Here is a 23734-nt window from a genome sequence, read left to right as displayed (position 1 = left end):
AATAAAAAGTATACTAACTTAATGCGGTTTTCCAGGTCCGAGTAAAATAATACAATCTAACATACCTTTGTTAGATTGTATTATTTGACTTAGATTGTAATGATACTTTAAAAAAACGTGTTGAATTCATTAGAAATTGCTTTGAACCGCTTAAGTTACATATGGAGTATATCACGAATTGTTAAATTAATTTAAATTTAAAATTTAGCCAAAATTGGTGCTAAATAAATATTGGAATTGCCAAAATTGTTAGGTAATGCATTTATTTCTTGCCATTTGTTGGTTACTATAACCGATATTTATTTAAATTATAATTAATTCCAATTTAAATTTCCGCTTGGATTGTTTTCTTTTTTAGTTTCGACGAGTGGAATGTATTGCGGAATACTTCGTTATTGACATTTATGATCTGATTTTATGCTCACATTAGAAATTTGTCAAAACTGACATGTATTGAAGGGGTCAAATGAAAAACCTAAAAAAATATTCTGAATAGTAATACCACAAGAAGTTAGTGTTCACTATGTGTTACTGTTATTATTATTAAATTTAAAAATTATTTATTACCCCCGTACTGTACAGTTTTGTCAAATTATAAAATTATGGCTAGCAACACTGATTAATTCGACAAGGCGTCGATAAACAAACTAGTCATAAACACAATTTACAACAGACAATATTCTCTAAATGTCATAAGACTTAATGAATTTTGTTTAATTTGTGGTGGTAAAACCACATTGATCAAACCGTTATAAGAAAAATGATCAGTGTTGCCAGTTAGCGTCAAAATCACAGATGAAATAAAGAATTTAACCGCCGCATTTACTTTATATTTATAATTTATTTTTATAATTATTTTGTGTAAGATGCGATGAGCGCGCCTTTGATGTCATATCCAATGTGGAAGAAATTGTATCAATAAATCTTTTAATCCTTTATTGTCTCTAATTTCTCACAACGAGTTTTTTTATATGCTTGTTTTTAATGTGAAATATCTATAGCCGCACGTAAAACCGATTTCTGGCGTGGCGACGCATGCCGTGGCGACGTAGGCCGTGGCGACGCATGCCGTGGCGACGCCGGCATGTTCGAGCGCGGAACAACAATAGATGCTGTATTTATTAGATATCTTGATAATGTTATGTCCAATACTTTTGTAACATACTTCAGTTACCATCGACCAATTGTCACAGTAATACCTTCCTCAGAGGCAACATCGAATATAACTATTACCGAAGTCACTGATTAAATGAATTAAGTAGTCATGATTTGAAATAAATTGGTAAATTTTGGTATTTAATGAAAATAACTGTTTATTCAATAAATAGTCATCGGTATTTGGAAAAATCGTAATATTTTATTTTATCATTTAACATATTTAGTTCCTATCACAATATGTTCTTTTCTGCATATTACTTTTACAAAATAATGTCGATGTTGATGTCGATGACCCGTGACGGCTCACATTTTTTTATCTATATTCTTATGCGCCAACTATGTAACATGCATAGTTTTTAATATTAAAAATTATTTGTTCACTCGAGAACCTTAAATTATAGGTTTAAGAAGGGAATTACTAGGAAATTGTTAACGAAAACGCATTAAGTAAATTTTCAAAATAATTAAAAACTGAAATTCAAATTTCGAATAATAATACTGATCTACAACAAGGCACATTTTCAAGAAATTATAAATTCGTTCAACTCTAGTATTATTAATTTAATAGCAAAAATCTTAAACTAAGAGAACTCGTGCATAGTATCCCGATACAACTTGCCAGTGAATACTTTTCTTCTTCTTTTTCTTAGGTAAATAAAACACGATAGAAATATTGATATAATCTATTTAATTTTTATAAGTAGAACAGCTAGTTTTGCGACTCCCACCAATAAACAAAGAACTATAATATATTTTTCTATCATTATGAAATCCCCTACTGTGCCAGACACTACTTGATAATATTTCTCGACAGACTTGCAGTTTGATGCTTGTTAGTATTCTCTATAACTGTGCTAAAACAACCGGTTCATATCTGCCACCGATTCTACATTATCTGTAACGAGAAAACCTTTCCGTTAAAATTTGTACAAGAATATCACTTGCCATACATCTAAAAAATCTCATCTCAAGATATTTTGTTAAACCGGAGGTATATGGCGAGCTTTAAATGAAGTGCTAACCGCCGCGCCACCTGCAATTCCGGGCTGCTTACGGGTGTATGAAGGGTAATTCCACTTTTAAGGCCCTATCCCAGCACGCATTGTTGTGTCAGTGTCTCGGGGTGGACTGCGGTACGCAATGGAGAGTTGGAGTTACGCTCCATTACGGAATTACGCGGTTACGCCAGCCCGTAATAACAATTAGTTATGTAAAACATTAAATTAATGTAATTTGATCAATTTTTTTTCTTAAATGGATTATTTGCTTGCGATAAAATATATCGTGTAAATTTCAAAATCATGTTCTATATACATTTTCGTCATAAAATGGCTATGTTGGGTTTTTTTCTTATATTGAGCAAAGTTATTTAAATCGTGTATCGATCTTTCAAAATGGATACATAAACTACTCAACTCCACTATATATTTTTTCCATTCGCCATACTTCAAGAAATGATGACAAAAAGTGAAAAAAAAACAATGTACTTTTTTGCAGTTGTGAGACTGTATAGGCACTTAATAAATGCAGGAGAAGAAATATTTTTCAATATGTGATAATAAGACTTAAGGATTAAAAATGACGGTTTAACTGACTCCTGCTTTTATCTCTGTCCAATCAGCAATATAAATATACTTTACAATTAATAGGTAGTATCTTTTAGTGTACGGAGTATATGTTCCATAAATATGCCGCGAAAGTAAAAACCGTGAATACGGGAGTGGTAATTTATATGGGATTATAGTTATGTAACAAAATAAAAACAATATATGTAAACAAAATTGAGTCTAATATGTGGTAGCATTTAAAAATATACCTTATTCATTGAGAAATAATGTTGTTTTCAGGCTTATTTGTTTACATTCTTAAAAACACTGATCGCGGCAAAGGCGGCTATGTCAAAGTCCGAACCACTATAGCGGCGATTTAACAACATATTAAGTATTTTAAGCTAAGTTGTAATAAGGTCTATTTTCCATTTTTATTAGTCCATTTGCGGTGACAATGGATATTGGGTTAGATACCTATTGGAAACCTTTATATTATAATGTATGTACTGATTAAATTCGCGAATAAAGAAATCTTCAGCTGCGATTAGGAAAACGCGTATGAAGGAAGCACGAATAAGGAGCGTTTACTGTATTTTTCACACTTTAAAGGTAAGATATGACGTCAGCAAGGAAGCAGCAGACTGATCACCTCTTAAATACTGTATTACTGTTTAAAGTACACATTCCTGTCGTTCTACCAGTGTCTACTATATCATAAAAAGGTTAAACTTGGCTTTTATGAATTAGGGATAGCGTTATACCTATTTATAATCCTAATGTTTATGTACTTAATAAACATACAATTTTCTACTACTAGTATTCTGAACTAACACAACGTTGCGTAACTAGAAATTGGCGTATTTAAAAAGAAATGGTAAAGATAATAATTAATAAATAATAATAAAGAATTTTTTTAGATATTGCAAACCTAATATAACACTAATTATAAATCTTTACTTTTTAATTAAGTGTTGCCGCATCAGAAAAGCATTCAGTTGTTTATCCTCTATTTTGTATACTAATAACTACAATTATTGTATTTATTGGTCAAAAACACAATTTACTTCAAGCACTAGGTAGCGTAAAATAAAACAACATCTACTTTTTAGCTATTTATTTTTAACTAAAATAAATAAATTACACGGGTAATACTTAAAGGGTAACTTTCTTTACATAGTAGCTTAATTTATCTCACATTTTAGAACACTATAATAACTTGTAGGAATCGGTGTTGCCATTTTTAAATTCAATTTTATAATTCTAAATTATATCAATATTATTTATATTGGGCAACACCAATTTCATTTTGGCAATAAGAAAAACAAGCAAATACTTGCATTGTCTATGGTATATTATAAAAAAAAAAACAAAAATACACTAACTGGGATTTCTAAGGCTTTAAACAATTAAAAAGGCACAACACTTTCAATTTCAACAAATATCAAAACCAATATAATTTTACAAAGAATACAAATCTAAAAAATCATTATAACAAAAGTTTTGATATAATTAAAAGCGATTTATGTAAGTTTTTATAAAAATGTAATTACATAATTTAGATTCGTGAAAATTTACTAGAATATATTTTACACACTTTAATAAATGTTGTGCAAATTGGGAAATTACATTTGAACGCAGCGAAAACTCAAATGAAAATTTATTTTCAAAGACATTATTTTTGATAAAAATTATTTTATTTACAAACCTGATTTCTAATTGAATATACATTTCCATTTGTTTAAATTCATAAGCGATTCCTTAATTAAAGAATCCACTTTGCAAACCAAACAAAAAATTAAGATTTAATTACAATATCGCCGCGTCAAACAACGTCTACCAACTTAAGACTTTCCAATGTTACCTATAATCGAATCCACAACCTCCGAAGAAGAATTGCTGCCACCGACATCTGGTGTCAACACCCTGTCGATATTTACTGTCTTATTGAGAGCCCTACGCAGTAAACCAGCGTGGAAGTGATGTCCCAAATGCTCAAGCATGTCGACAGATGCGTTGATCATTGCGATTGGGTTCGCGATGTTTTTGCCGGCAATTGCTGTGCCTGAAATAATTTATTAAGACCTCCCCCTTTAAATATGCCTAACAATAATCACAGTTAATTTGTCTACTGGTTAGTCTCGACGCTTAATTGACAAAAATACTGCTCCGTAAACCTATATGAGCATTCAATTTTTTTGGCTTTGTGACGTAATGGACTAACGAAAAATCTTTATTCATATACGTTAATATTGTTAAATGTACTGGTAAGTTTTTTTGGTAAATTAAATCAAGATAGCGCACAACAATCCGTTACGTCACTATATTCAAGTAGCTGTAATTCTAAAAATATGTGGTTATTACTATATAATATAACCTAAATCTAATAGTAAAAGCACTAATCTTTCATTATAATAGATCAAATTCTTTTCATTTCAATGCAAATTGCCTAATTTAGTCCATTACGTTACTTTCATCTCTTTTGTTGAATTTATTTTTTCTTTAATCAGATAAACATATAGATATTTTCATCCATTTATAGATTTAAGTGTAGTCACTGGTTATATTTTGAACATAGCAAATAGATATCAATTAAAATAAATATATTTTCGTCTTCAAAATAATGGGACAGTTACGTAATAGGAATTCTCATGTGACGTAATAGACATGTAAAGGCATATATTCCAGAGACAAAGTTTTCCTCTTGCGGCGCCACTGGTGGTACGAGTACATGCAAGACTACGAATATTTATGAAAATTATTTTTTTTTTAAGAAATCGTGGGACGGACAAGAGGCTAATCTGATGTTAATGTATGGACCGGTTACATTTAAAGAATTGGCAAGCTCATGTATTGTTTTGAAAATACCTCGACGGCATTTCACGCAGTGGAGCGCGGCAAAAGTCCTTTAAAAAACTAAACGCTGTTAAGTCAAACTCATGTTAGAACAACTAAACTTGATAGATAGGTACTAAGAAATGCCATAATAGCCAGAACTTTGGATTTATATTTTTTTAAACTCTTTCGTCTGGTGTTTAACAATAATTGGAAACAGATCATGCATGAGTGATCTACAGATCTAGTTAAGGTTAGCAGCCAGCTCTTACCTAGTCTACAACATAACTAAACTAAAAAAAAATAGAAGACCTTGGCTTTAAAATGTTTACCCTGTGGATTCATTGTCACTTTATAGTTTTGGTTAATTATTTATAAGAATAAATATGGCAACATTCTCGTCATAAAAGTTCTTAATTTGAATTGCGTCCATAACTGGAGTATATAGGTACATAATTTTTTATATTTAATTAAAACTTACCAGTGTTCCTAGTGCCAGGTTCGAATACCGCATAGTGATCGCCATAGTTCCTCCCTGAGAGTAGACCGGCCCCGCCCAGAAGACCACACACCACGTTAGACACAATAGACCCGTAGAGGTTTGTCATTAACATCACATCGAATTGGTGAGGTCTGAAATTTATTTTTATCTTTAAAAAAAACAGTGATTCATAATATGTTATGATATTCATTGCACTAGAAGTGCTGGTACAGTGGTATCAGCGACTAGGTTCAAACCTCAGCTCTGTTCTGCTGAAACCGATATCCCTAAGATACAAAAAGTCGACAGCGTGTGTGATGCCTAATCAGAAAAAAAAGATCATTTAACAGAATCTGTATCTGAGGCCAAGACCAGTCCTAATTACTCACTTAGCCACAAGCTGCATACAGCAATTGTCAATAATCATGTCATTATGTTCAATCTCTGGGTATTCTTCTGCCATACGCCTCGATGTCTCCAAAAAGAGCCCGTCAGATAACTTCATAATATTGGCTTTGTGGACAGTTGTAACCTAAAATCAATTATGCATTGTAATCTAGATTAGAAATGAGAAATTCGCAATATATATAAACCCTTATTCAACTAAATAAATAATATTATTATAATTTAAATAATAATATATAAATAAATATATTAATTACTATTTATATATATATATATATATATATATATATATATATATATATAAATTTATTACTGTAAAGCAAGAGATTGGCGTTGCCGTAAACACACAACAGACGTGTACACGTTAGCTTTACATCGAAAGCTTGATGCGATGCGTAGACGCCAGCTTTTTTTGATCTAAGCTCCGCGTCGTCAAGTTCTTAGCTACTTGAATAAGGGTTAATCATGTGTCCTTTCTACTGTTATATATTTGGGTACCTCATATTGTATATATGTACCAAATACAAGAAGAAAAATAAAGTATTTTTTTTTAAATCAATTGAGTTAATTCTTAACATGCCCAAAAACTACTTAATTTACCCTTTTGTTTTTAGTGTGGAAATAATTTGGGCAGCTGGTTCCAGGGGTGGAGCGATGTATAACCTACCTAAAAATATTTTAAAGTTATTACCTTCTTTCTGCCATTTTTCTTGGCAAATTCAAATGCGAACCTTGCAACCCTTTCTGAGTTACTGGCTGTCACTACTTTCATAGATTCAATAACACCTCTAACTGACTCATGTTCCAACATTGCATATTCACCTTCTGTGTTTTGCCTGAAATGGATGTATGCCTCATTTCCATTCAAATAGTTTTTATATTTAAAAAATAAACTTTCATACTTAAAAGTTTAGATTACTTTTTTAATTATATTATTTTATTGTATTTACTAACATAGTAGTGTTGGCCTAGTGGCTTCAGCATGCAACTCTCATCCCTGAGGTCGTAGGTTCGATCCCCGGCTGTGCACCAATTGATTTTCTTTCTATGTGCGCATTTACAATTAGCTCGAACGGTGAAGGAAAACATCGTGAGGAAACCGGCTTGTCTTAGACCCAAAAATTCGACGGCGTGCGTCAGGCACAGAAGGCTGATCACCTACTTGCCTATTAGATTAACAAATGATCATGAAACATATACAGAATCTGAGGCCCAGACCTAAAAAAAGGTTGAAGCGCCATTGTTTTTTTTTACTAACATACAGAAAAGTTTTGCATTCAAAGATTACCTGATAATATGAATATCAATATCCTTATGTCTGGTTGGCACCCCAATAAAAGACTTGCAGTGAAGAACATATGCATACATATCTAACTCATTTCGGAGTGCGACATTGCGTGATGTCACATAGGCAGCCTCACTTTTTGTCTCAATGTTGCCCTTTAAAAAGCCTTACCTTTTATTCTTGATTTATTTTTTATTCCTTAGATTCAAATTCAAATTAATCAACTTCGGACAAAAGCCTACTTAATCTTTATGCATAGTCAAATTTAAAATATAATGATAAAAATAAAACAAAATGTTATATGAATGTTTTAGCAGTTCTCTAGGCAAGAAGTACTTATTCATGAAAACAAATAATGACACTATTTACCTTAAGACCTACACCATTTCTTTTAATGGTTGTAATAGCATATTGAACATCATCATCATTGTCCATGGTTGGGTCAATATCTACCACTTCAAAGTCAACAGGGGCTCCAATATACCTGAAAAGAAAAGCAATAAAGTAAAATCAATTTATATTATGAAACTTATTACTATTTGACTTCTATAACAACATCTCAGCTTAGCTATTCCATTTATTTCAAAGGAATTTTAAGAATCTATCTATTAAATATACATAAATGATCAGAATGTTTCATTACTATTATATTAATTTGCGACATAACACCCTCTAGGTTTTATTTAAACTCAAGTATTGTTGCTAGTTCCTTGCATTGACTAATATTTAATACTATGGTGTAAAACATTGAATTCAATCATATCATAAAGCAATTTCTTACCATGAACAAAACAGTCTAGTAACGCAACATAAATATGTATTAAATGTACGATTAACAAGTATATGTGAAATTTGATAGTATCCTTACGATTCCTCACGTGATAGGCTAATTTTATATGACGAAGACTATACATAATATTAAGTCAAACTTACTTAAAAATATCACGTACGTAACCCATACATTCGGGGCCAATTCCTCCTCCTGGAAGCATGGTAACAGCATGACGACCCCCGTAATGAGCCTTTGGGATCAATTGCTGCTTACGAATAACTGGGGTCTTATGCTGCATATCAAAATCGGACAGTTCAGCAGGCGCTGCTGCTGAGCTGGCAAAAGCAGCATTTCGAAGATCCGGGATCACCTTAACTTTCGAAAATAACCTGAGAGCCATCCTGTTTAATAAATTTATATTTTTAAAATTCTGCAGAATTGCAGTCTACTCGTTGAATAATCACAGGAAGAGGAAGACTAAGTGTCAACTTCTAAACGTTACTGACAACTGATAGTATGTTATAGCTTTTGTCAGACGCATTACCAAATCCAATTATTTAATAATTTATGTAATTCTTATGGAATGAAGAATCGAGGGATATTGCATATTTATATTAACCCGATATAGTAAAAACCAGTAGTTTTAGTGTAACTTGATGATTTTTTTTATTTTGTTGCTGGTAACACTGAATATGAAGAGTTCAACTTTCAAAGGCAAAATTCGCTTTTTCTTCGCACTGGCAGCGGTACGAGCGGGCGTCCATTTTGTTTCGCCATATTGAATTTGGTCGGACATCTTTGGACGCCATGTTTAGTCAGACATATTTTATAAACATTTTCGCGTAAATTTCAAATATTTTTGAGGACTTAATATCGTACTTTTTTTCACTGAAGTGTGTAGAGTAAATTATTGTGAAAATTAACTAGAAAAATTCAGTGCCTACGCAGCAGCCCATAACTGTCTTTAGGGGGCCGTTCAGCTTTTGTGTAAAGCTAAATAAAGGTAAACTTCTTCTACTGAAAACAATCTTACTTTTGACATAACAAACACAAGTGTTTTCAAATTTCTGTGTATTTACGTGTTTGGGTGATTTGTTATTATGAGAATATGAAGGTCATAGACCGGAGGCTGTGTTACACCGCTAAGTGGCGTGGTCGTTTTATATAATTATTGTAAAATCATTTGATTTCATTGACCCGGCCGGTAGCGCTGCACCTGCTATTAAATGATCCAGTTTTCTATTAAAATACATACTTTAATGCAGCGATTTACGCTTAATTAAATCAAATAAAGCTCAGAGGTGATAAATTACTGATTAATGTACGGTTGTAATTGGATATCAAGAAGTAAAAGGCGTTGAAGTGTTACGCCCATTACTCGTACTCGATATCTTTAAAAACAAACCGCTCTACGTAAAAAAAAGCGGAATTACAATAATAATATGCAAATAAAGCTGTTGATATTTTGTATATCTCAAATTTCATATAAGACATGTCTATATTTGTGTCATGTAAAGCTAATAGGAAACCCAACTACTTTTTGCTTCATGTTTTTTTTATGATTGTATTGTATTAAAAACAAATCTTTTAAAATTTGTTTGGTTAGTCTAGTCTGTTATTTGCACTCTTTGAAGAGTTGGGGTAAATTAGGTTATAAAAGAACATTCACACTCTATAAATACATATTTGTAATAGTTGTTTTAGGCATCTGCTAATTTAGAGTAAATTATAAGAAAGTTTAAAAAGTTACTCTATGTACTGTACATAAATCTTCCTTTTGAAGTTTGCTTACTTAAAGATGTTATGTCATTGTTATCAAGGAGAAAACATAATTATTTGCAAACATTATCAAGCACATACATTCCACACTTAAGTTTAAGTTTGTATTTGATTTATTTATAAATAATTGTTGTTAAATGACCTTCTCCTGCAGCAGCTATCCTTCAACTACTTGAATTCCAATACTAAATTAATACTTAATTATTTCAGACATGTATGATAATACCCTATTAATCACTGTGGACCAAGAAACATTCCATTTTAGATGGCTGTTCCTTCTTGTAATGAATTGAATAATGTAGTTTAACAACATAGCTGAAATGGAAAATTATAATATAAATGATTTAAAAAATATATATTTCAGATTGAATGAAAAATGATGAACCAGGAGATTATGTGCGAAGTAGAGATAAACTCACATGGATCAATGGTAGAAATTGATAATGATGATCAAGTGGGTGTCAAGGTAAATTTACTCTCAGGGTATCAATTGTAGCTAAATGTAGAGGCTATTTAAGTGTTGTTATTTAGTATATTATTTTGCACTTGCTTTTCTGATGTGGACAATGTCTCCAACTAACATTTATAAGAACAATAATTATCTTCGTATATTCTTATATATTTATTATTATATTTTCAGTATGAAGAAATAGAAACAAGTCAATATGAAGAATATATCACTGATGATCAATATGAGGAAGTGGAGGAACAAGTCATTGGGATGCAGCATTTGGAAGAAGGTATTTCTTACAGACTGATATGTAACATTAACTAGAATTACTAAAACTATGTTTTAGCATTGCACAAAGGTCGATTAAAATAAAGATATAATTTTATAACCTGTGAATCAAGTATGAAACAGGTACTATACATATGATACTACACATTAATAATACTTAATATCAGCACTATAAATACTGTAATGATTGACATCAGTGTTTGTAAGAGTACCAATTCCATGTTTTATTGGAATAGCCTTGCTATATAGTTTGTTACATTTGCTTACAAGTCAAAGAAGTAAATTCACAAAATTATATATAAATTATCCTACTCATTTGATATTTCTTTCGTAGATTATAAAATTACAGTTGGTAGCGAAGAAGTTATCCTGCCAGGAATGGCGGGAGATGACCCTTTGCATAACTCCAATGAAGTTAGCTATGATTCAGTGTATACACCCGCATCTACAAGTAATAATAATAATAGGTAAGTTTTTATTTGTTCAAAAAGTACTTTTAACCACATTTATATGTGCAAATGTGATTAAATCTTATTTTCAAACTCTCATGATATTTATTGCGCTGTGTTAAGTTGTATTTTACAGTATACAAACTCTTCAAGTGATTTTGTATCAATTTAGATTTAGTAGTTATTATTTTCTGTCTTAAAACCTAATGAGATGGATATAACTAAGAAATGTGACAACACAAAGTCAGAAATAAGTAGCTAAAGTTTCTTGTATCATGTCTGTTTTTATTAATCTATTGTGTTGTGTTGAATATATATGATAGATAACATACTAATCAGAAGTAAGTTAAGATAAACAAAAATACTTATTAATTACAAATTATTGCCCTGTCATATAACAAATATTTAAATTTTCAGAGCAAATCGGGGGAGGCCACGCACACAACCACAAAGTATTCAGCATTTAATGCCAATAGGTAAATATAAACATGTGTGAAGTTTACTTTTAAATATATATGTCTCATTGATAAGTTTTCATGTCATCAATTTTATTTTAACCTTTATGAATTGTTATTTTCAAAAATGTTAAACTTTATTTTTTTAGGCGAAGTACCAATGGGTTTAATGGATGGCACAACTAATCGAGGCACTGCAAGAAGATGGGAACAAAAGCAGGTTCAAATAAAGACTATGGAAGGAGAGTTCTCTGTCACTATGTGGGCCACTGGTGAAGATGATGGTAAGATTTCTTGAGATCTGGTGAGATGGAATTTAAAAAAAAACGCGATTGTTCTTCCTGGTTTTAAAGTAACCAGGTCTTCGTCAGGAAATTGTCTGTGTACTTATGAAAAGTCACACACAGTCTTAAATGTTGTCAGTGTCATATTTAATTTGATTGTGATTGGTCAACAGCATCTATATATAGTGTAATCATAGATAAAGATAAAATATTCGTTTTTCATAAGGGGTATATCACAGGTATTTTGTTTTTCAGATGACGGATCAAATCCAGAACCAGATCCAGACTACACAGAATATATGACCGGTAAAAAGAATGTACTAGGGAATGATGCTATGCCAGGTATTAAAAACATTTTATATATTTACTATGTAATATTTTTAATATATTCTTAATGCTATATCAATAATGCTTAGATGCTTGTTTTCTTTATTATAATTCCTTAAATTAATCTCTTTTTTATAATTTCATTACAATTCTTTTTGCTTCAACATAGAGGTACAAATGTAAAGTGTACTTCAATAAATGTTATAGTATCCATTCAAAGGAATAAAAAATTACTTTACACCTAGTATTGAAACTTTTTGTAGGTTTAGATTTATCAGACCCAAAGCAGCTAGCGGAATTTGCTCGACCTGGACACAAAATAAGACTGAAGAAACCGTCTCCTGAATCCTCAGATAGAACTATAGGTAAAAAATAACTATTAATAAAAAAAATTATGAATATTTCATATAATATATTGCACTATATGCAAAGGATTTATATCTTTTAAATATTTGTTCACAATTCCTTTTTTTTTCAGCTTGTCCACATAAAGGGTGTGCAAAAATGTTCAGAGACAATTCGGCAATGAGAAAACATTTACATACACATGGGCCAAGAGTACATGTTTGTGCAGAATGTGGTATGTACACTGCACTAACATCAAAGTAACTTAGTCTAATATATTATTTAACCTCCCATTGTGTTAACTTAAAATTTATTACAAAAAATATGCTAGACTGGAAGTGCTAAAGAAATATTTCGTTACCGATATCAGTATCAGATCAGTAAACTAGTACATTTTTATTAGTTACGTTCATGCTTTCATTCTCCTAAATAATAAACTACATATTGCTAAATGAACTTTAATTAATGATTTATATTCAATTTTATTTTTACAGGAAAGGCTTTTGTAGAAAGCTCGAAGCTAAAACGTCATCAATTAGTTCACACTGGTGAGAAGCCGTTTCAATGCACTTTTGAGGGATGTGGGAAGAGATTCTCACTAGACTTCAATTTAAGGTACCTTAAAAAATTCAGAACTAAAAAAAATGGACTTATATAATAAAGATAAGCAATTATCAAATATTAAAAACCAATTGTTGAATACAGAAAGCCTGAAAAATATATATCGTTTAAAATTTAAATTTCCTATTAATAAATATAAATAAAACTTCATTATCAGATAAAAACTCAAATGTATTACAATATTCATAAACAACTCTCCCCAACCAAGATTGCTGAAAAACATTAGTTAAGTTTACCTCAATAATAAATAGTATAGTAGAAGTATTTATGAAGTTTAGTACTAGCAGAAAACGAAATAATATTATATAAAATTTTCAATTTGTCAGAACCCATGTCCGCATTCACACCGGTGACCGACCATATGTGTGTCCATTCGACGGGTGTAATAAAAAGTTCGCGCAGAGTACAAACCTCAAGTCGCATATATTGACCCATGCCAAAGCAAAGTAAGTGATCTTCAAAGGTTAGTAATGTTAGCACAGACAATAAAAATCGCCAGCAAAGCTAGAACGTAAAAATTTCAATTTTTAAATAAATATTTTTTTTATTTTTTTACTAAGTAGGTAGTAGTACTAAGTACTTTTGAAATGCACTGATTTACATGCCTAAATAGACTTGCTATCCATAAGTAGGTATTAATTTCATTATAGTCCGTTAACTTTATGTGAAAAACATTATCTCTTTCAAATATATTTCCAAAGTAATCAGCTTAATATCTGAATTTTTTAGATCAAGAAACTCTTTATCTCGCAACAGTGGGCCTGCATATGATTCAGCCCGAACAACACCTCAATTTGTCCAGTTGGAAATGTCGCCGGACGATTCTAACCCTCAACTAATATTTTACACACATGAATGAGACTTAAGTGATAGTGAAGTGTAAAGTGTAAATACTTTTGTATTTAGTGAAGTGTAAATGGAGTTTGGAATGGACATCAATTTCAGGTTATGTTGGGTTACAATTGAATTCTAATAAAAATAGAACAATTGTATAATAAACTAATACAATAAAACTGAAATTTAAATGTGTGATACTGGTGTAAGAATATGGACTAAAGATATTGTGAATGCAAGTGAGTAAATGTGTTTATTTTTCTTTAGATATATAAAAAATGTTACAGTCATGTGATACATCAAATATAGATTGAGTTGTTTCAATTGTCTGTAATTCTAAGACACAATTGTTACTAAAAGCATTAAATCACCAGATAAAATATGGAATAAATAAAAAATATATATTCAGCTGTGTGTCATCAATATTGACAGAAAATTGTATTGTATATATCATTGGTTATTAAAAACAACAATTAATATAATATATAAAACAACTTTTCTATCTGGGGCCATTCAAGTATTACGTAAGCACTAAAGGTGTGGGGGGTGCTAAACAGTAATTATTTACTTTTTTAACCATATTACCCACACATGGTCTATGCTTGAAACCAAATAAATTTTCGAGGATTCCTACAAAAAATTAACATGTTTATGTACTATTCTTTTTTAGGGCTTTGCTTACTTTTGCTGACAAGAAGAAGGAGGTGATAAATTGCAGTTAATATTTTTACATAATACTTGAACAGGCCCTTTGTCACAAATTTTCTTTTTCATGTGTTTATGTTTGTAAATAGCTGGATTCAACCTAAACGTTTTACAGAACTTAAACCTAGTTTCGAGCTTAATTAAATGTATACTTTAACAAACATCTATGTCAATTAAGTATAAAAGCTTAAATATGATTGCTTTGCCTGTACTAATGTGTGGCATTCATTTTAAATAGCTCTTAAATTTAATTGAATTAAAATTTCCTTATTACCACCCTTACAGTACTCTTAACACAAATGATGGTAATATTAAAACAATTCAATTTCAAAAAAGAAAACAACAATTAATTTCAAAAACTTAGAACTTTTTTTACTTTATGGACCTGAAAAACAAAGTAGTTTTATTTTAAAGTATTCTGTTAAGAACTAAGATTGATACTCAATGTAATTTGTCTGTTTTTGCTAAGAGTACTTTTTCCAGGTTCACTGATATGTGTAAATAGTGTACTATGTGATACAAAGTTTATTTACACTAAAAGTGTGGTAAAGTCACCAATGTTGACAGATTGAACTTTTAAGATGTGATTCAACCATAAATTTATACAAATACAAGGTAAATATTGTTATGAATATTTGGTATAAATGAATCATTGATCATAAATTGTCTACATAATATCAAAGCAATAATGACCCTTTGTGATTTATACCAATATAAATTAAAATTTACAGCTTAAACTGTAAACATTACTGATCAAGAAAATATTTTGCAGTAGAATTGAAATAATCCTTAACTTTCAAATCTTTAAGATTTAAAGTCTTTTTAAATTTTGGACACTTAAGAAGAACCAACTTTAGTCTAGTTTGTCTATTTATGCTTCATTCCATCTTAAGAGTTACAAATATTTTGTAGTGATCTTGCAATAGATATATTTATTTAGTTTATTGTCTTTTATTATGAATTAATGGCAAAACAATTTCAATTATAATTTTCAAAGAAAATATATACAGGTTTAAGAAAGTGTATATATGTCTTAATTAGTAATGGCAACTGAAACCAATTTATTATGAAAGATATTATATATGAATTTAGTTTTTCTATAAACTGACACTCAAAAGTAAAAATATTTTAGTTTGAGGGTTTCAATTAAAGTTTATTGGAAGGTACTTATAATTATTTAGTTTTCCTATTATATTAACAAAGTGTTATTAATATAATTCAAAATCTTATTTTTCTTCCTTATTTTTAAGATTTCTCATGAAGCCTTTTATGATACACTATCTGTAAAAAAATGGATGCAATGAAATTCAAGCCTTTATTGGTCCCCATCTGTTTTTAGTTTGTGATTTTTATAATCAAATCCATGTCATGAGATGTTAAGTGCTATTGAAATACACGTCCATACATTCAAGATACTTTATTTTACTTATGTAGATGAGCCAGTTAATAGATCTCACTTTAAAAGATGTGGCAAATTTAGACCTCTGTAATAAAATATGATATGTAAAGATTCCTAATATTAATAATAACAGCTACCAACACCGAAACTAATTATACATACACCTAGAGTCCCTCAATACTACAGCCAATTAGTAAGAATATATATATATCTCTCTCTCATTTATGTTACAAAATGTGTTGTATCCTAAGAAAAACTTAGTCTGATAATTATTTAAAATCCTGAGTAATGTATTTTTAGTGACCTTAATATTAGTTTTGTAACTCATAGCCAAAAAGTGATGCATATTCAATAATAGATAAATTTGTGTAAGAATGTGAATGAAACCAATCTTGAACTGACATGCAACTTACAATGTCACACTTGGTGATATAATTTAATTCTAAAACAGTCATTCTAATTAGATATAGGAATTATATTATTTTAAGTTGTTTTAGAACCAAGTCTTTCGCGAACTTTTTTTAATCGACTGATGTACATATATTTTAAGGTTGTTGCAATATTTAAAAAATGTAAGTAGTTTGTAAAAAGATTTATTGTTTGATTTTTATTTAGTTTAAATATTGCAACGCCGACTGTGTTAACAATCTAAGTATAATAAATACAATGTAAATATTTCTATAATTGATTTTTTATTGATAACTCTTGTCTACAATAGTTTTCTTAAAATAAACTTTTCCTCCAAATCCCCTCCTCCCCTCCAAACTCCCTAAGTGAATTTGTGTACCATGAAGGAAAAGTAGCCTTGAAGAAAATCATTTCAATATTATTTAATGTAAGGCTCAATGATGTATCCATATATTTTAAATTAGATAGTCGGTTTGGTAGCTCTAACTCGTAAAAATTCGATTAATAACAGAAGTCATAAAGTAAAATTCTATCAAAATTGTAGTATACCAAATCTGTTTCGTAAGTAATATTAGTATTGTCAATATAATTGGATCGCGTATTAGTTCACCATGCTGGTATTTTTATTCTGTGGTTGTAATCAGTAATGTCATTTGACATTGATAGTGGACATTGCATACCTAAGTGACGTGTAAGTGTATTGGAAAAGCTGTATTCGTCTGCACCAAATAGTTTCATATTATTACCTAAGAAAAAGCTCAAAATGAGCTCGTTCAAACGTGATAAGAAAGAAGAAGAAGATACGGGCGGAAACCCATATCAAAATCTCGACAAAACAATAATTTTACAAGAGGCGCGTTACTTTAACGAAACTCCTGTAAATCCACGAAAATGTTCCCATATTTTGTCGAAAATTCTTTATTTACTCAATCAAGGGGAAAAATTAACTACCCAAGAGGCTACAGATGCGTTTTTCGCAACTACAAAGCTTTTTCAATCGAAAGATGTCATGTTAAGACGTATGGTATATCTTTGCATTAAAGAGCTGAGTAAGTTAGCCCAGGATGTGATTATCGTCACATCGTCGCTAACAAAAGATATGACTGGGAAGGAGGACCTGTATCGCGCAGCTGCAATTCGAGCACTCTGCAGTATCACTGATAGTACAATGCTTCAGGCAATTGAACGGTACATGAAACAGGCAATTGTTGATAAGAATCCAGCTGTTAGTTCTGCAGCGTTAGTCTCTGCACTACACCTCTCTTCTACAGCTCCAGATTTAGTAAAACGTTGGGCTAATGAAGCACAGGTATGTATAGTTAACATCTTTTGATAAGCCATTTAGACCAATTTTCTATTAAAATTATATTTATAAGAGTTTTGAAATCTTCCCTATATTTTAGTTAACTAATTAGTGCACTATAATTCCTTAATTTAGATCTCGGAAGGGTGTTGTATATTTTAGTATATGGTTAGTGTTTCTCCTTTATTCTTTACAGATCTTGCTTAAATCTACACACATTGCTTTTAATAGAATTGTCTTGTGTAAATGTAATGTTTATACAATCTATTTAAGACAGTGTGACTTGAAATTATTTATTTACAAGTATAAGAAAAAAAAGAATTTTTGAACAAAAAAATATTTGTGTGTAGTGACTAGTATACACATGTAAGAAGTGAAACTTCTTTATGACCTTATTTTCCAAAAAATGATCTACATATAGTAGACTTTACAGAAATTGATTAAATAAACTTTAACAAAAGACTTTTATTATCATAGATATGAAAAAAAATACAATAAAAAGCTGAGGTTAACTTTAAATAAATTAGAAAAATAAATGCAGGTATTTTTTTCATGTCTATGATATTAAAAACAATAACAAAACAGCTATAAAACATTTCAAGACAGCTGACACCTTATAGTAGTTAAGGAATTAAATTAATTGTTGTTTGGTTATTTAGTAGCTGTAATAAAAAAAATCTACCATCAATTCTGTTCCTGAACTGCATTCGTTTTGCACTAATTATTCTTAAATATTTAATTTTCAGGAGGGAATCAACTCTGACAATGCTATGGTATCCTACCATGCTCTTGGACTTGTGGCAGCAACTCGAAGAAATGATAAGTTATCTACTGTCAAGCTTGTTACACGTTTGGCCAAATCTCCAATAAAATCCCCCTATGCACTTTGTCTTCTTATAAGACTGGCTGCCCAACTTGTAGAAGAAGATGATTCTGATGCTTCACAGCCATACATGGAGTTTATTGAATGCTGCCTTCGTCATAAATATGAAATGGTAAACTATGAAGCAGCTCATGCTATTGTTAACTTAAGAAAAACTGACCGAGACTTAGCACCAGCAGTATCTGTATTACAATTATTCTGTGGTTCTTCAAAGGCATCACTGCGTTTAGCTGGGGCTAGAACTCTAGCAAGACTAACTGCAAAACATCCTACAGCTGTAGCCGCTTGCACTGTGGATTTAGAAAATCTAATTTCAGATCCAAACAGGTCTGTAGCTACATTAGCTGTAACCACTCTTCTTGCTACGGGTGCTGAAAGTTCCATTGATAGACTTATGAAGCAGATATCCTCTTTTGTTTCTGAAATATCAGATGAATTCAAAATTGTGGTTGTCAAAGCCATTCGTCGATTGTGTACTAAGTTCCCACGTAAACATCAATCACTGGCTGCCTTTCTTGCTGGTATGCTTAGAGATGAAGGTGGCCTTGAGTACAAAGCAGCAATTGCTGATGCCATTATAGCCCTTGTAGAAGAAAACCCTGATGCTAAGGAAACGGGTCTGGCGCACCTGTGCGAATTTATTGAGGATTGTGAGCACACTACTTTGGCTGTTCGAATCTTACACTTATTAGGCCGTGAAGGACCTAAATCGCGTCAGCCTTCTCGCTATATACGATTCATATATAATAGGGTTATTCTTGAGTCTGGCCCTGTTCGAGCTGCAGCTGTTTCGGCAGTGGCTCAGTTTGGAGCTCAAAGACCAGAATTGTTGCCAAACATCAAAGTATTGTTATCTAGATGCGAATTGGATGACGAAGATGAAGTTCGTGATAGGGCGATTCTTTACAATGCTATTTTGGAAACTGGAGATCCAAATTTGATCAATGATTACATTGTAAATATTCATAAACCGAATCCGGTGTTGCTGGAACGCGCTCTTCGTGACCATATCGATGCCAAATTAGAGGAACCGTTCGATATAATGGCAATACCAACTGAAGAAGAGAAACAAACTAAAGAAGACATTGTCGAAGTTGAGGTTAGAAAGCCCGTTCAGGTCTCTATTGAAGAGATCTACGCAGAGCAGTTGGCCAAGATTCCTGGAATTGAAAGACTTGGCCCACTATTCAAAACTGTCCCTCATTTTGATTTGACAGAAGCAGAGACAGAGTACAGGGTACGTTTACTCAAGCACATTTACGCCCGACATGTTGTATTACAATTTGAATGCACAAACACTTTGAATGACCAAATTTTGGAACAGGTTCATGTTCGATTGGAACCGCCTCAGGACTACGAGATAAAAACAATTGTTCCCTGTCAGAAATTGGTGTACGATAAGCCAGACAGCGTTTATCTCGTTTTGGAATATCCATCAGCGTACTTTGATAGTTTGGGGACATTTGGAGCCACTTTAGAGTTTGTCGTTCGTGATTATGATCCAAACACTGGTGTTGCTGATGCAGGAGATGGTTACGCTGATTCCTATCCTTTGGAAGAATTTGATATGGGTTGTTCGGACCAATTACGAGCAAAAGCAGGTATAGATGATTGGGAACAGGCTTGGGAGAGAGCTGAGAGAGCCTCTGAAGCGACCGATACCTTCGTTCTACCGCAACATGATATTAACGAAGCCGCTAAGGCCGTTTGTGACCATCTTGGTTTATCCAAGAACGCGATTACAGGTGATGCAGTTAAGGAAATTCGAGGTGGTGGTATATTTAGAGGAGGTGCTCCTGTTTTGGTCAGGGCAAGAATTGCTTCGAGCAGCGCTGGAGTTACTATGAAGTTAGTGGCTAGGTCGCCTAGAGAGGACCTAGCGCAGTTGTTGTTAGCTGCCGTGGGTTAGAACTTCGTTTTTAAATGTATATTTTATATAATCGTAGTTTAGGGTTTTCTTTAATGTCATATATAAAACAACCATACGATTGTACTTTTTATATTTTTAAATATCAATCAAGTGAAAAGTATGTAATTGAACTGGTCAAGCAATTATTAAAATTTCATTATTTCGTATAGGTACTAAGTATTACATTATGCAATAAATATTATTATTAACAAATAGAGTTTTATTTTACCTTAACTACAATACATGGCAAAAGTATGAACTCTACAGATTGCTAATTAATATTTAACATATAGAACACTACTTTGTTTAACTCTTTATCAAATATGGAAGGATGGATTTGTCTTCCACCTTCCTATCTACTTCAGCCTGGGTTTTGTCCCGGTCATAGGACTGCTACTGCGAGGGTCAGAGTTGCCGATGATGCCTGAGGGATGGACCACAAAAAAATCATAAATCTCACACTGCTAGAATTTTGCAACGCTTTTAACACAATAAACTTGTTGCTTGTCTATTAATATTTCTTCAAATGCTGTTTACTGGTTCTATAACTTTTAACTCGGTCACTGCTAGTGCATTAAAACTAGCGATTGGCTGCTTTAAGTTGAATTTGATTGACTCTGGTGTTCCGTAGGGTGGCGTACATTCTCCTCTTCTCTTTGCTATTTATAACTGCTTTAATAAATTAAAAAGTTCTGTATCCGTTTTCTGCTCGGCCTAAGAAAAAATGACCAGATCTCAGCGTTCCGTAAGCGGCTAGGCTGGTAACCCATTCGTCAGTGACGCGATTTTCACGTTCTCCATACCTTATAATCCATCCTGTTCAATCCTTAAACTCCTTCCTATCTCAAATACGATTTTTTATTGGGAGCCACTACGTGTAGCCTAAGGTATTGCGAAAACCATCCTTGAACTCCCATCTCATAACGAATAATCCCATGTCATAATTCTTAGCGAATCCTTTAAGATCTCTGCAATGAGGCTGTGGAATTCACTTCCCGTCCCCATCCGCTTAGCTCCTTCTCATTCTTCCTTTAAATAATTACTGTACGAGCAGTACCCTTCCACATTCGTATCCCTACCTTGTGAACCTAACCCAGATCAGTTAATCCGAAATTATCGTGATTCACGTGTGCACTTTTTCCTTTTCTCTTTCACTTTTTACTATGTTTACACATGTTTAATTGCTTTGCTTTGTACTATTACTTTTCATTCATAGTTTTATTTTGTCTAAATAACTATATGTATAACGTAGTTTTGCACTTCTTGCGGTATGGAATCTATCCTCGAAGACACCACTATCTTTGTGGGTGGTAAAGAAAGCGGTGTCATTGGCATAAAGGCCTAGGTCCAAATTGGGAGCTCTAGGGATATCGCCAGATAACAGCGTGAACAGGAGGGGCGCGAGAACCAAGCAAATTTGAATGGTTCGCATGTGCCAATCGAAATTATTAATAAATAAAATAAACAAGGGATGCACTACATATTTATTTATCTCTTATTACAAAATATATTAGGAACAATCACAGGTATGAAATTAGTACATAATTTCCGTAGAATGAATACGCATTGTATCACAATTAGGTTTCATGAGGTACCTACGGTATGTATTAAAACTAGCGTCCTCTCACTATCCTGTTCATTTAATAGTATCCAGTATATGCCCTCGCACGAAGTTTTCGACAATATCTTTCCATACACTACTGTTGACGCATTTTGACTAAGCCCCCTGTGTTCGTATATATGTCAATTTGATAAAGTCAAAATTTGAAAGTCCAACGTATCGATTGTGTATAAAATTAATTAACTTACGCACGATTTTAATTTTGTTGTGTTACGTAATTATAATATCATTGGCCTTAGTCAATAAGATGCAAATTTTGTTATTTTTCCATCACACATATGCAATATACATAAAATTATATCCCCACAATAAATAAGTTTGTTCTTCGATTTAGTTCCAAATACACCCACTCAGCGCTGTTCAAGTTTTCCATACAAAATGTTACTATCCTATTAAGTTAAGTTTTATAAATGTTCGTGCTAAGGATTCAACTAATCCGAAAGTTATCGACTACACATATTCTTAATTTCTACCCTATATTCTTACTGAATTTCTATAATATTGCTCCAAATAAAAAAGTATAAAAATCTAGCCAAAAAACGCTTATTTTCAGTCTCTTAGTCCCATTTCTCTAAAATCAGTATTTTCAGCAACATAGAATATAACTTTAGAGATTTTTCATTAGATATTTAAGACAGTTTTCACACCATCTCCGAATAACAGTCTGGAGAATTGGTATAGGACAGAGGTATAGTTCTAGACCACAGTGAACGCCTGGGTGAACTGTTGTTTTGTCTTTACGAATCATATCTATAATATAATCACAAAAGTAATTGCAAAGATTTACAAACAAAGACCACTTTAAGACCTAAGTGGTTCTGAATTACCCAATTCCAATACCCGTGTTTAAACTTATATATAAGCCTTAATTACCGTAATATATAAATCGATTTGGAAACCTTTTTCAATTAAAGTATTTAATTCCTATATCCTACTAGTGTACACTGAAATGTTGTTGTCGACTCATTACTAAACATATAAACAAAACAATTGTTCTATTAATATTTAAAATTTCATTAAAACAGTACAAAGTCTGAAATCGCTTTTAAGGGACCTCGGGCCACATATGTTTGAATTATTGTTGATATGGAATGACATGGAAAAAATGTATGACTCAATAAATGATTATTTGCGTGAAACACTGTAGTTGATATAAATTTAATAATATTTTATATGATATGTACGATACA

At 31.7% G+C, this 23734-nt stretch overlaps 3 protein-coding genes across 4 annotated transcripts; 2 read left to right on the top strand and 1 right to left on the bottom strand.

Annotated features, from left to right (window-relative positions):
- Positions 1-4259: 4259 nt before the first annotated feature.
- Positions 4260-8968, bottom strand: LOC123717150 (isocitrate dehydrogenase [NAD] subunit gamma, mitochondrial-like). Its single transcript, XM_045672999.1, has 7 exons — positions 8645-8968; positions 8081-8195; positions 7715-7866; positions 7118-7262; positions 6411-6553; positions 6022-6173; positions 4260-4770 (listed from the first exon to the last, which is right to left on the bottom strand). Exons 1-7 carry the CDS (start codon positions 8881-8883, stop codon positions 4550-4552), a joined length of 1167 nt encoding a protein of 388 aa, XP_045528955.1. The 5' UTR covers positions 8884-8968; the 3' UTR covers positions 4260-4549.
- Positions 8969-9227: 259 nt separating this feature from the next.
- On the top strand, positions 9228-16432 carry LOC123717347 (transcriptional repressor protein YY1-like). Of its 2 annotated transcripts, XR_006754804.1 has the most exons (13): positions 9228-9486; positions 10627-10728; positions 10903-11002; positions 11336-11468; positions 11868-11926; positions 12055-12189; positions 12445-12531; positions 12780-12881; positions 12995-13096; positions 13356-13476; positions 13809-13928; positions 14212-14555; positions 14987-16432. XR_006754804.1 is itself a non-coding variant. In XM_045673288.1 (12 exons), the coding sequence occupies exons 2-12, from the start codon at positions 10639-10641 to the stop codon at positions 14339-14341; spliced, it is 1179 nt and encodes a 392-aa protein (XP_045529244.1). In that variant the 5' UTR covers positions 9228-9486; positions 10627-10638; the 3' UTR covers positions 14342-16432. The 2 variants fall into 2 exon arrangements, 1 of the variants encoding a protein (XP_045529244.1); XM_045673288.1 differs by having other exon boundaries at positions 14212-16432.
- Positions 16433-17498: 1066 nt separating this feature from the next.
- LOC123717228 (coatomer subunit gamma) lies at positions 17499-21131 on the top strand. The gene is made up of 2 exons (XM_045673117.1): positions 17499-18137; positions 18878-21131. Exons 1-2 carry the CDS (start codon positions 17592-17594, stop codon positions 20921-20923), a joined length of 2592 nt encoding a protein of 863 aa, XP_045529073.1. The 5' UTR covers positions 17499-17591; the 3' UTR covers positions 20924-21131.
- The last annotated feature ends 2603 nt before the right edge of the window (positions 21132-23734 follow it).

This window comes from Pieris brassicae, chromosome 12 (genome assembly GCF_905147105.1).
Source record: "Pieris brassicae chromosome 12, ilPieBrab1.1, whole genome shotgun sequence".
Taxonomy (NCBI): Eukaryota; Metazoa; Arthropoda; class Insecta; order Lepidoptera; family Pieridae; genus Pieris; species Pieris brassicae.
Note: the sequence above shows the minus strand (reverse complement) of the source record. Positions and strands in the feature narration are given on the sequence as shown.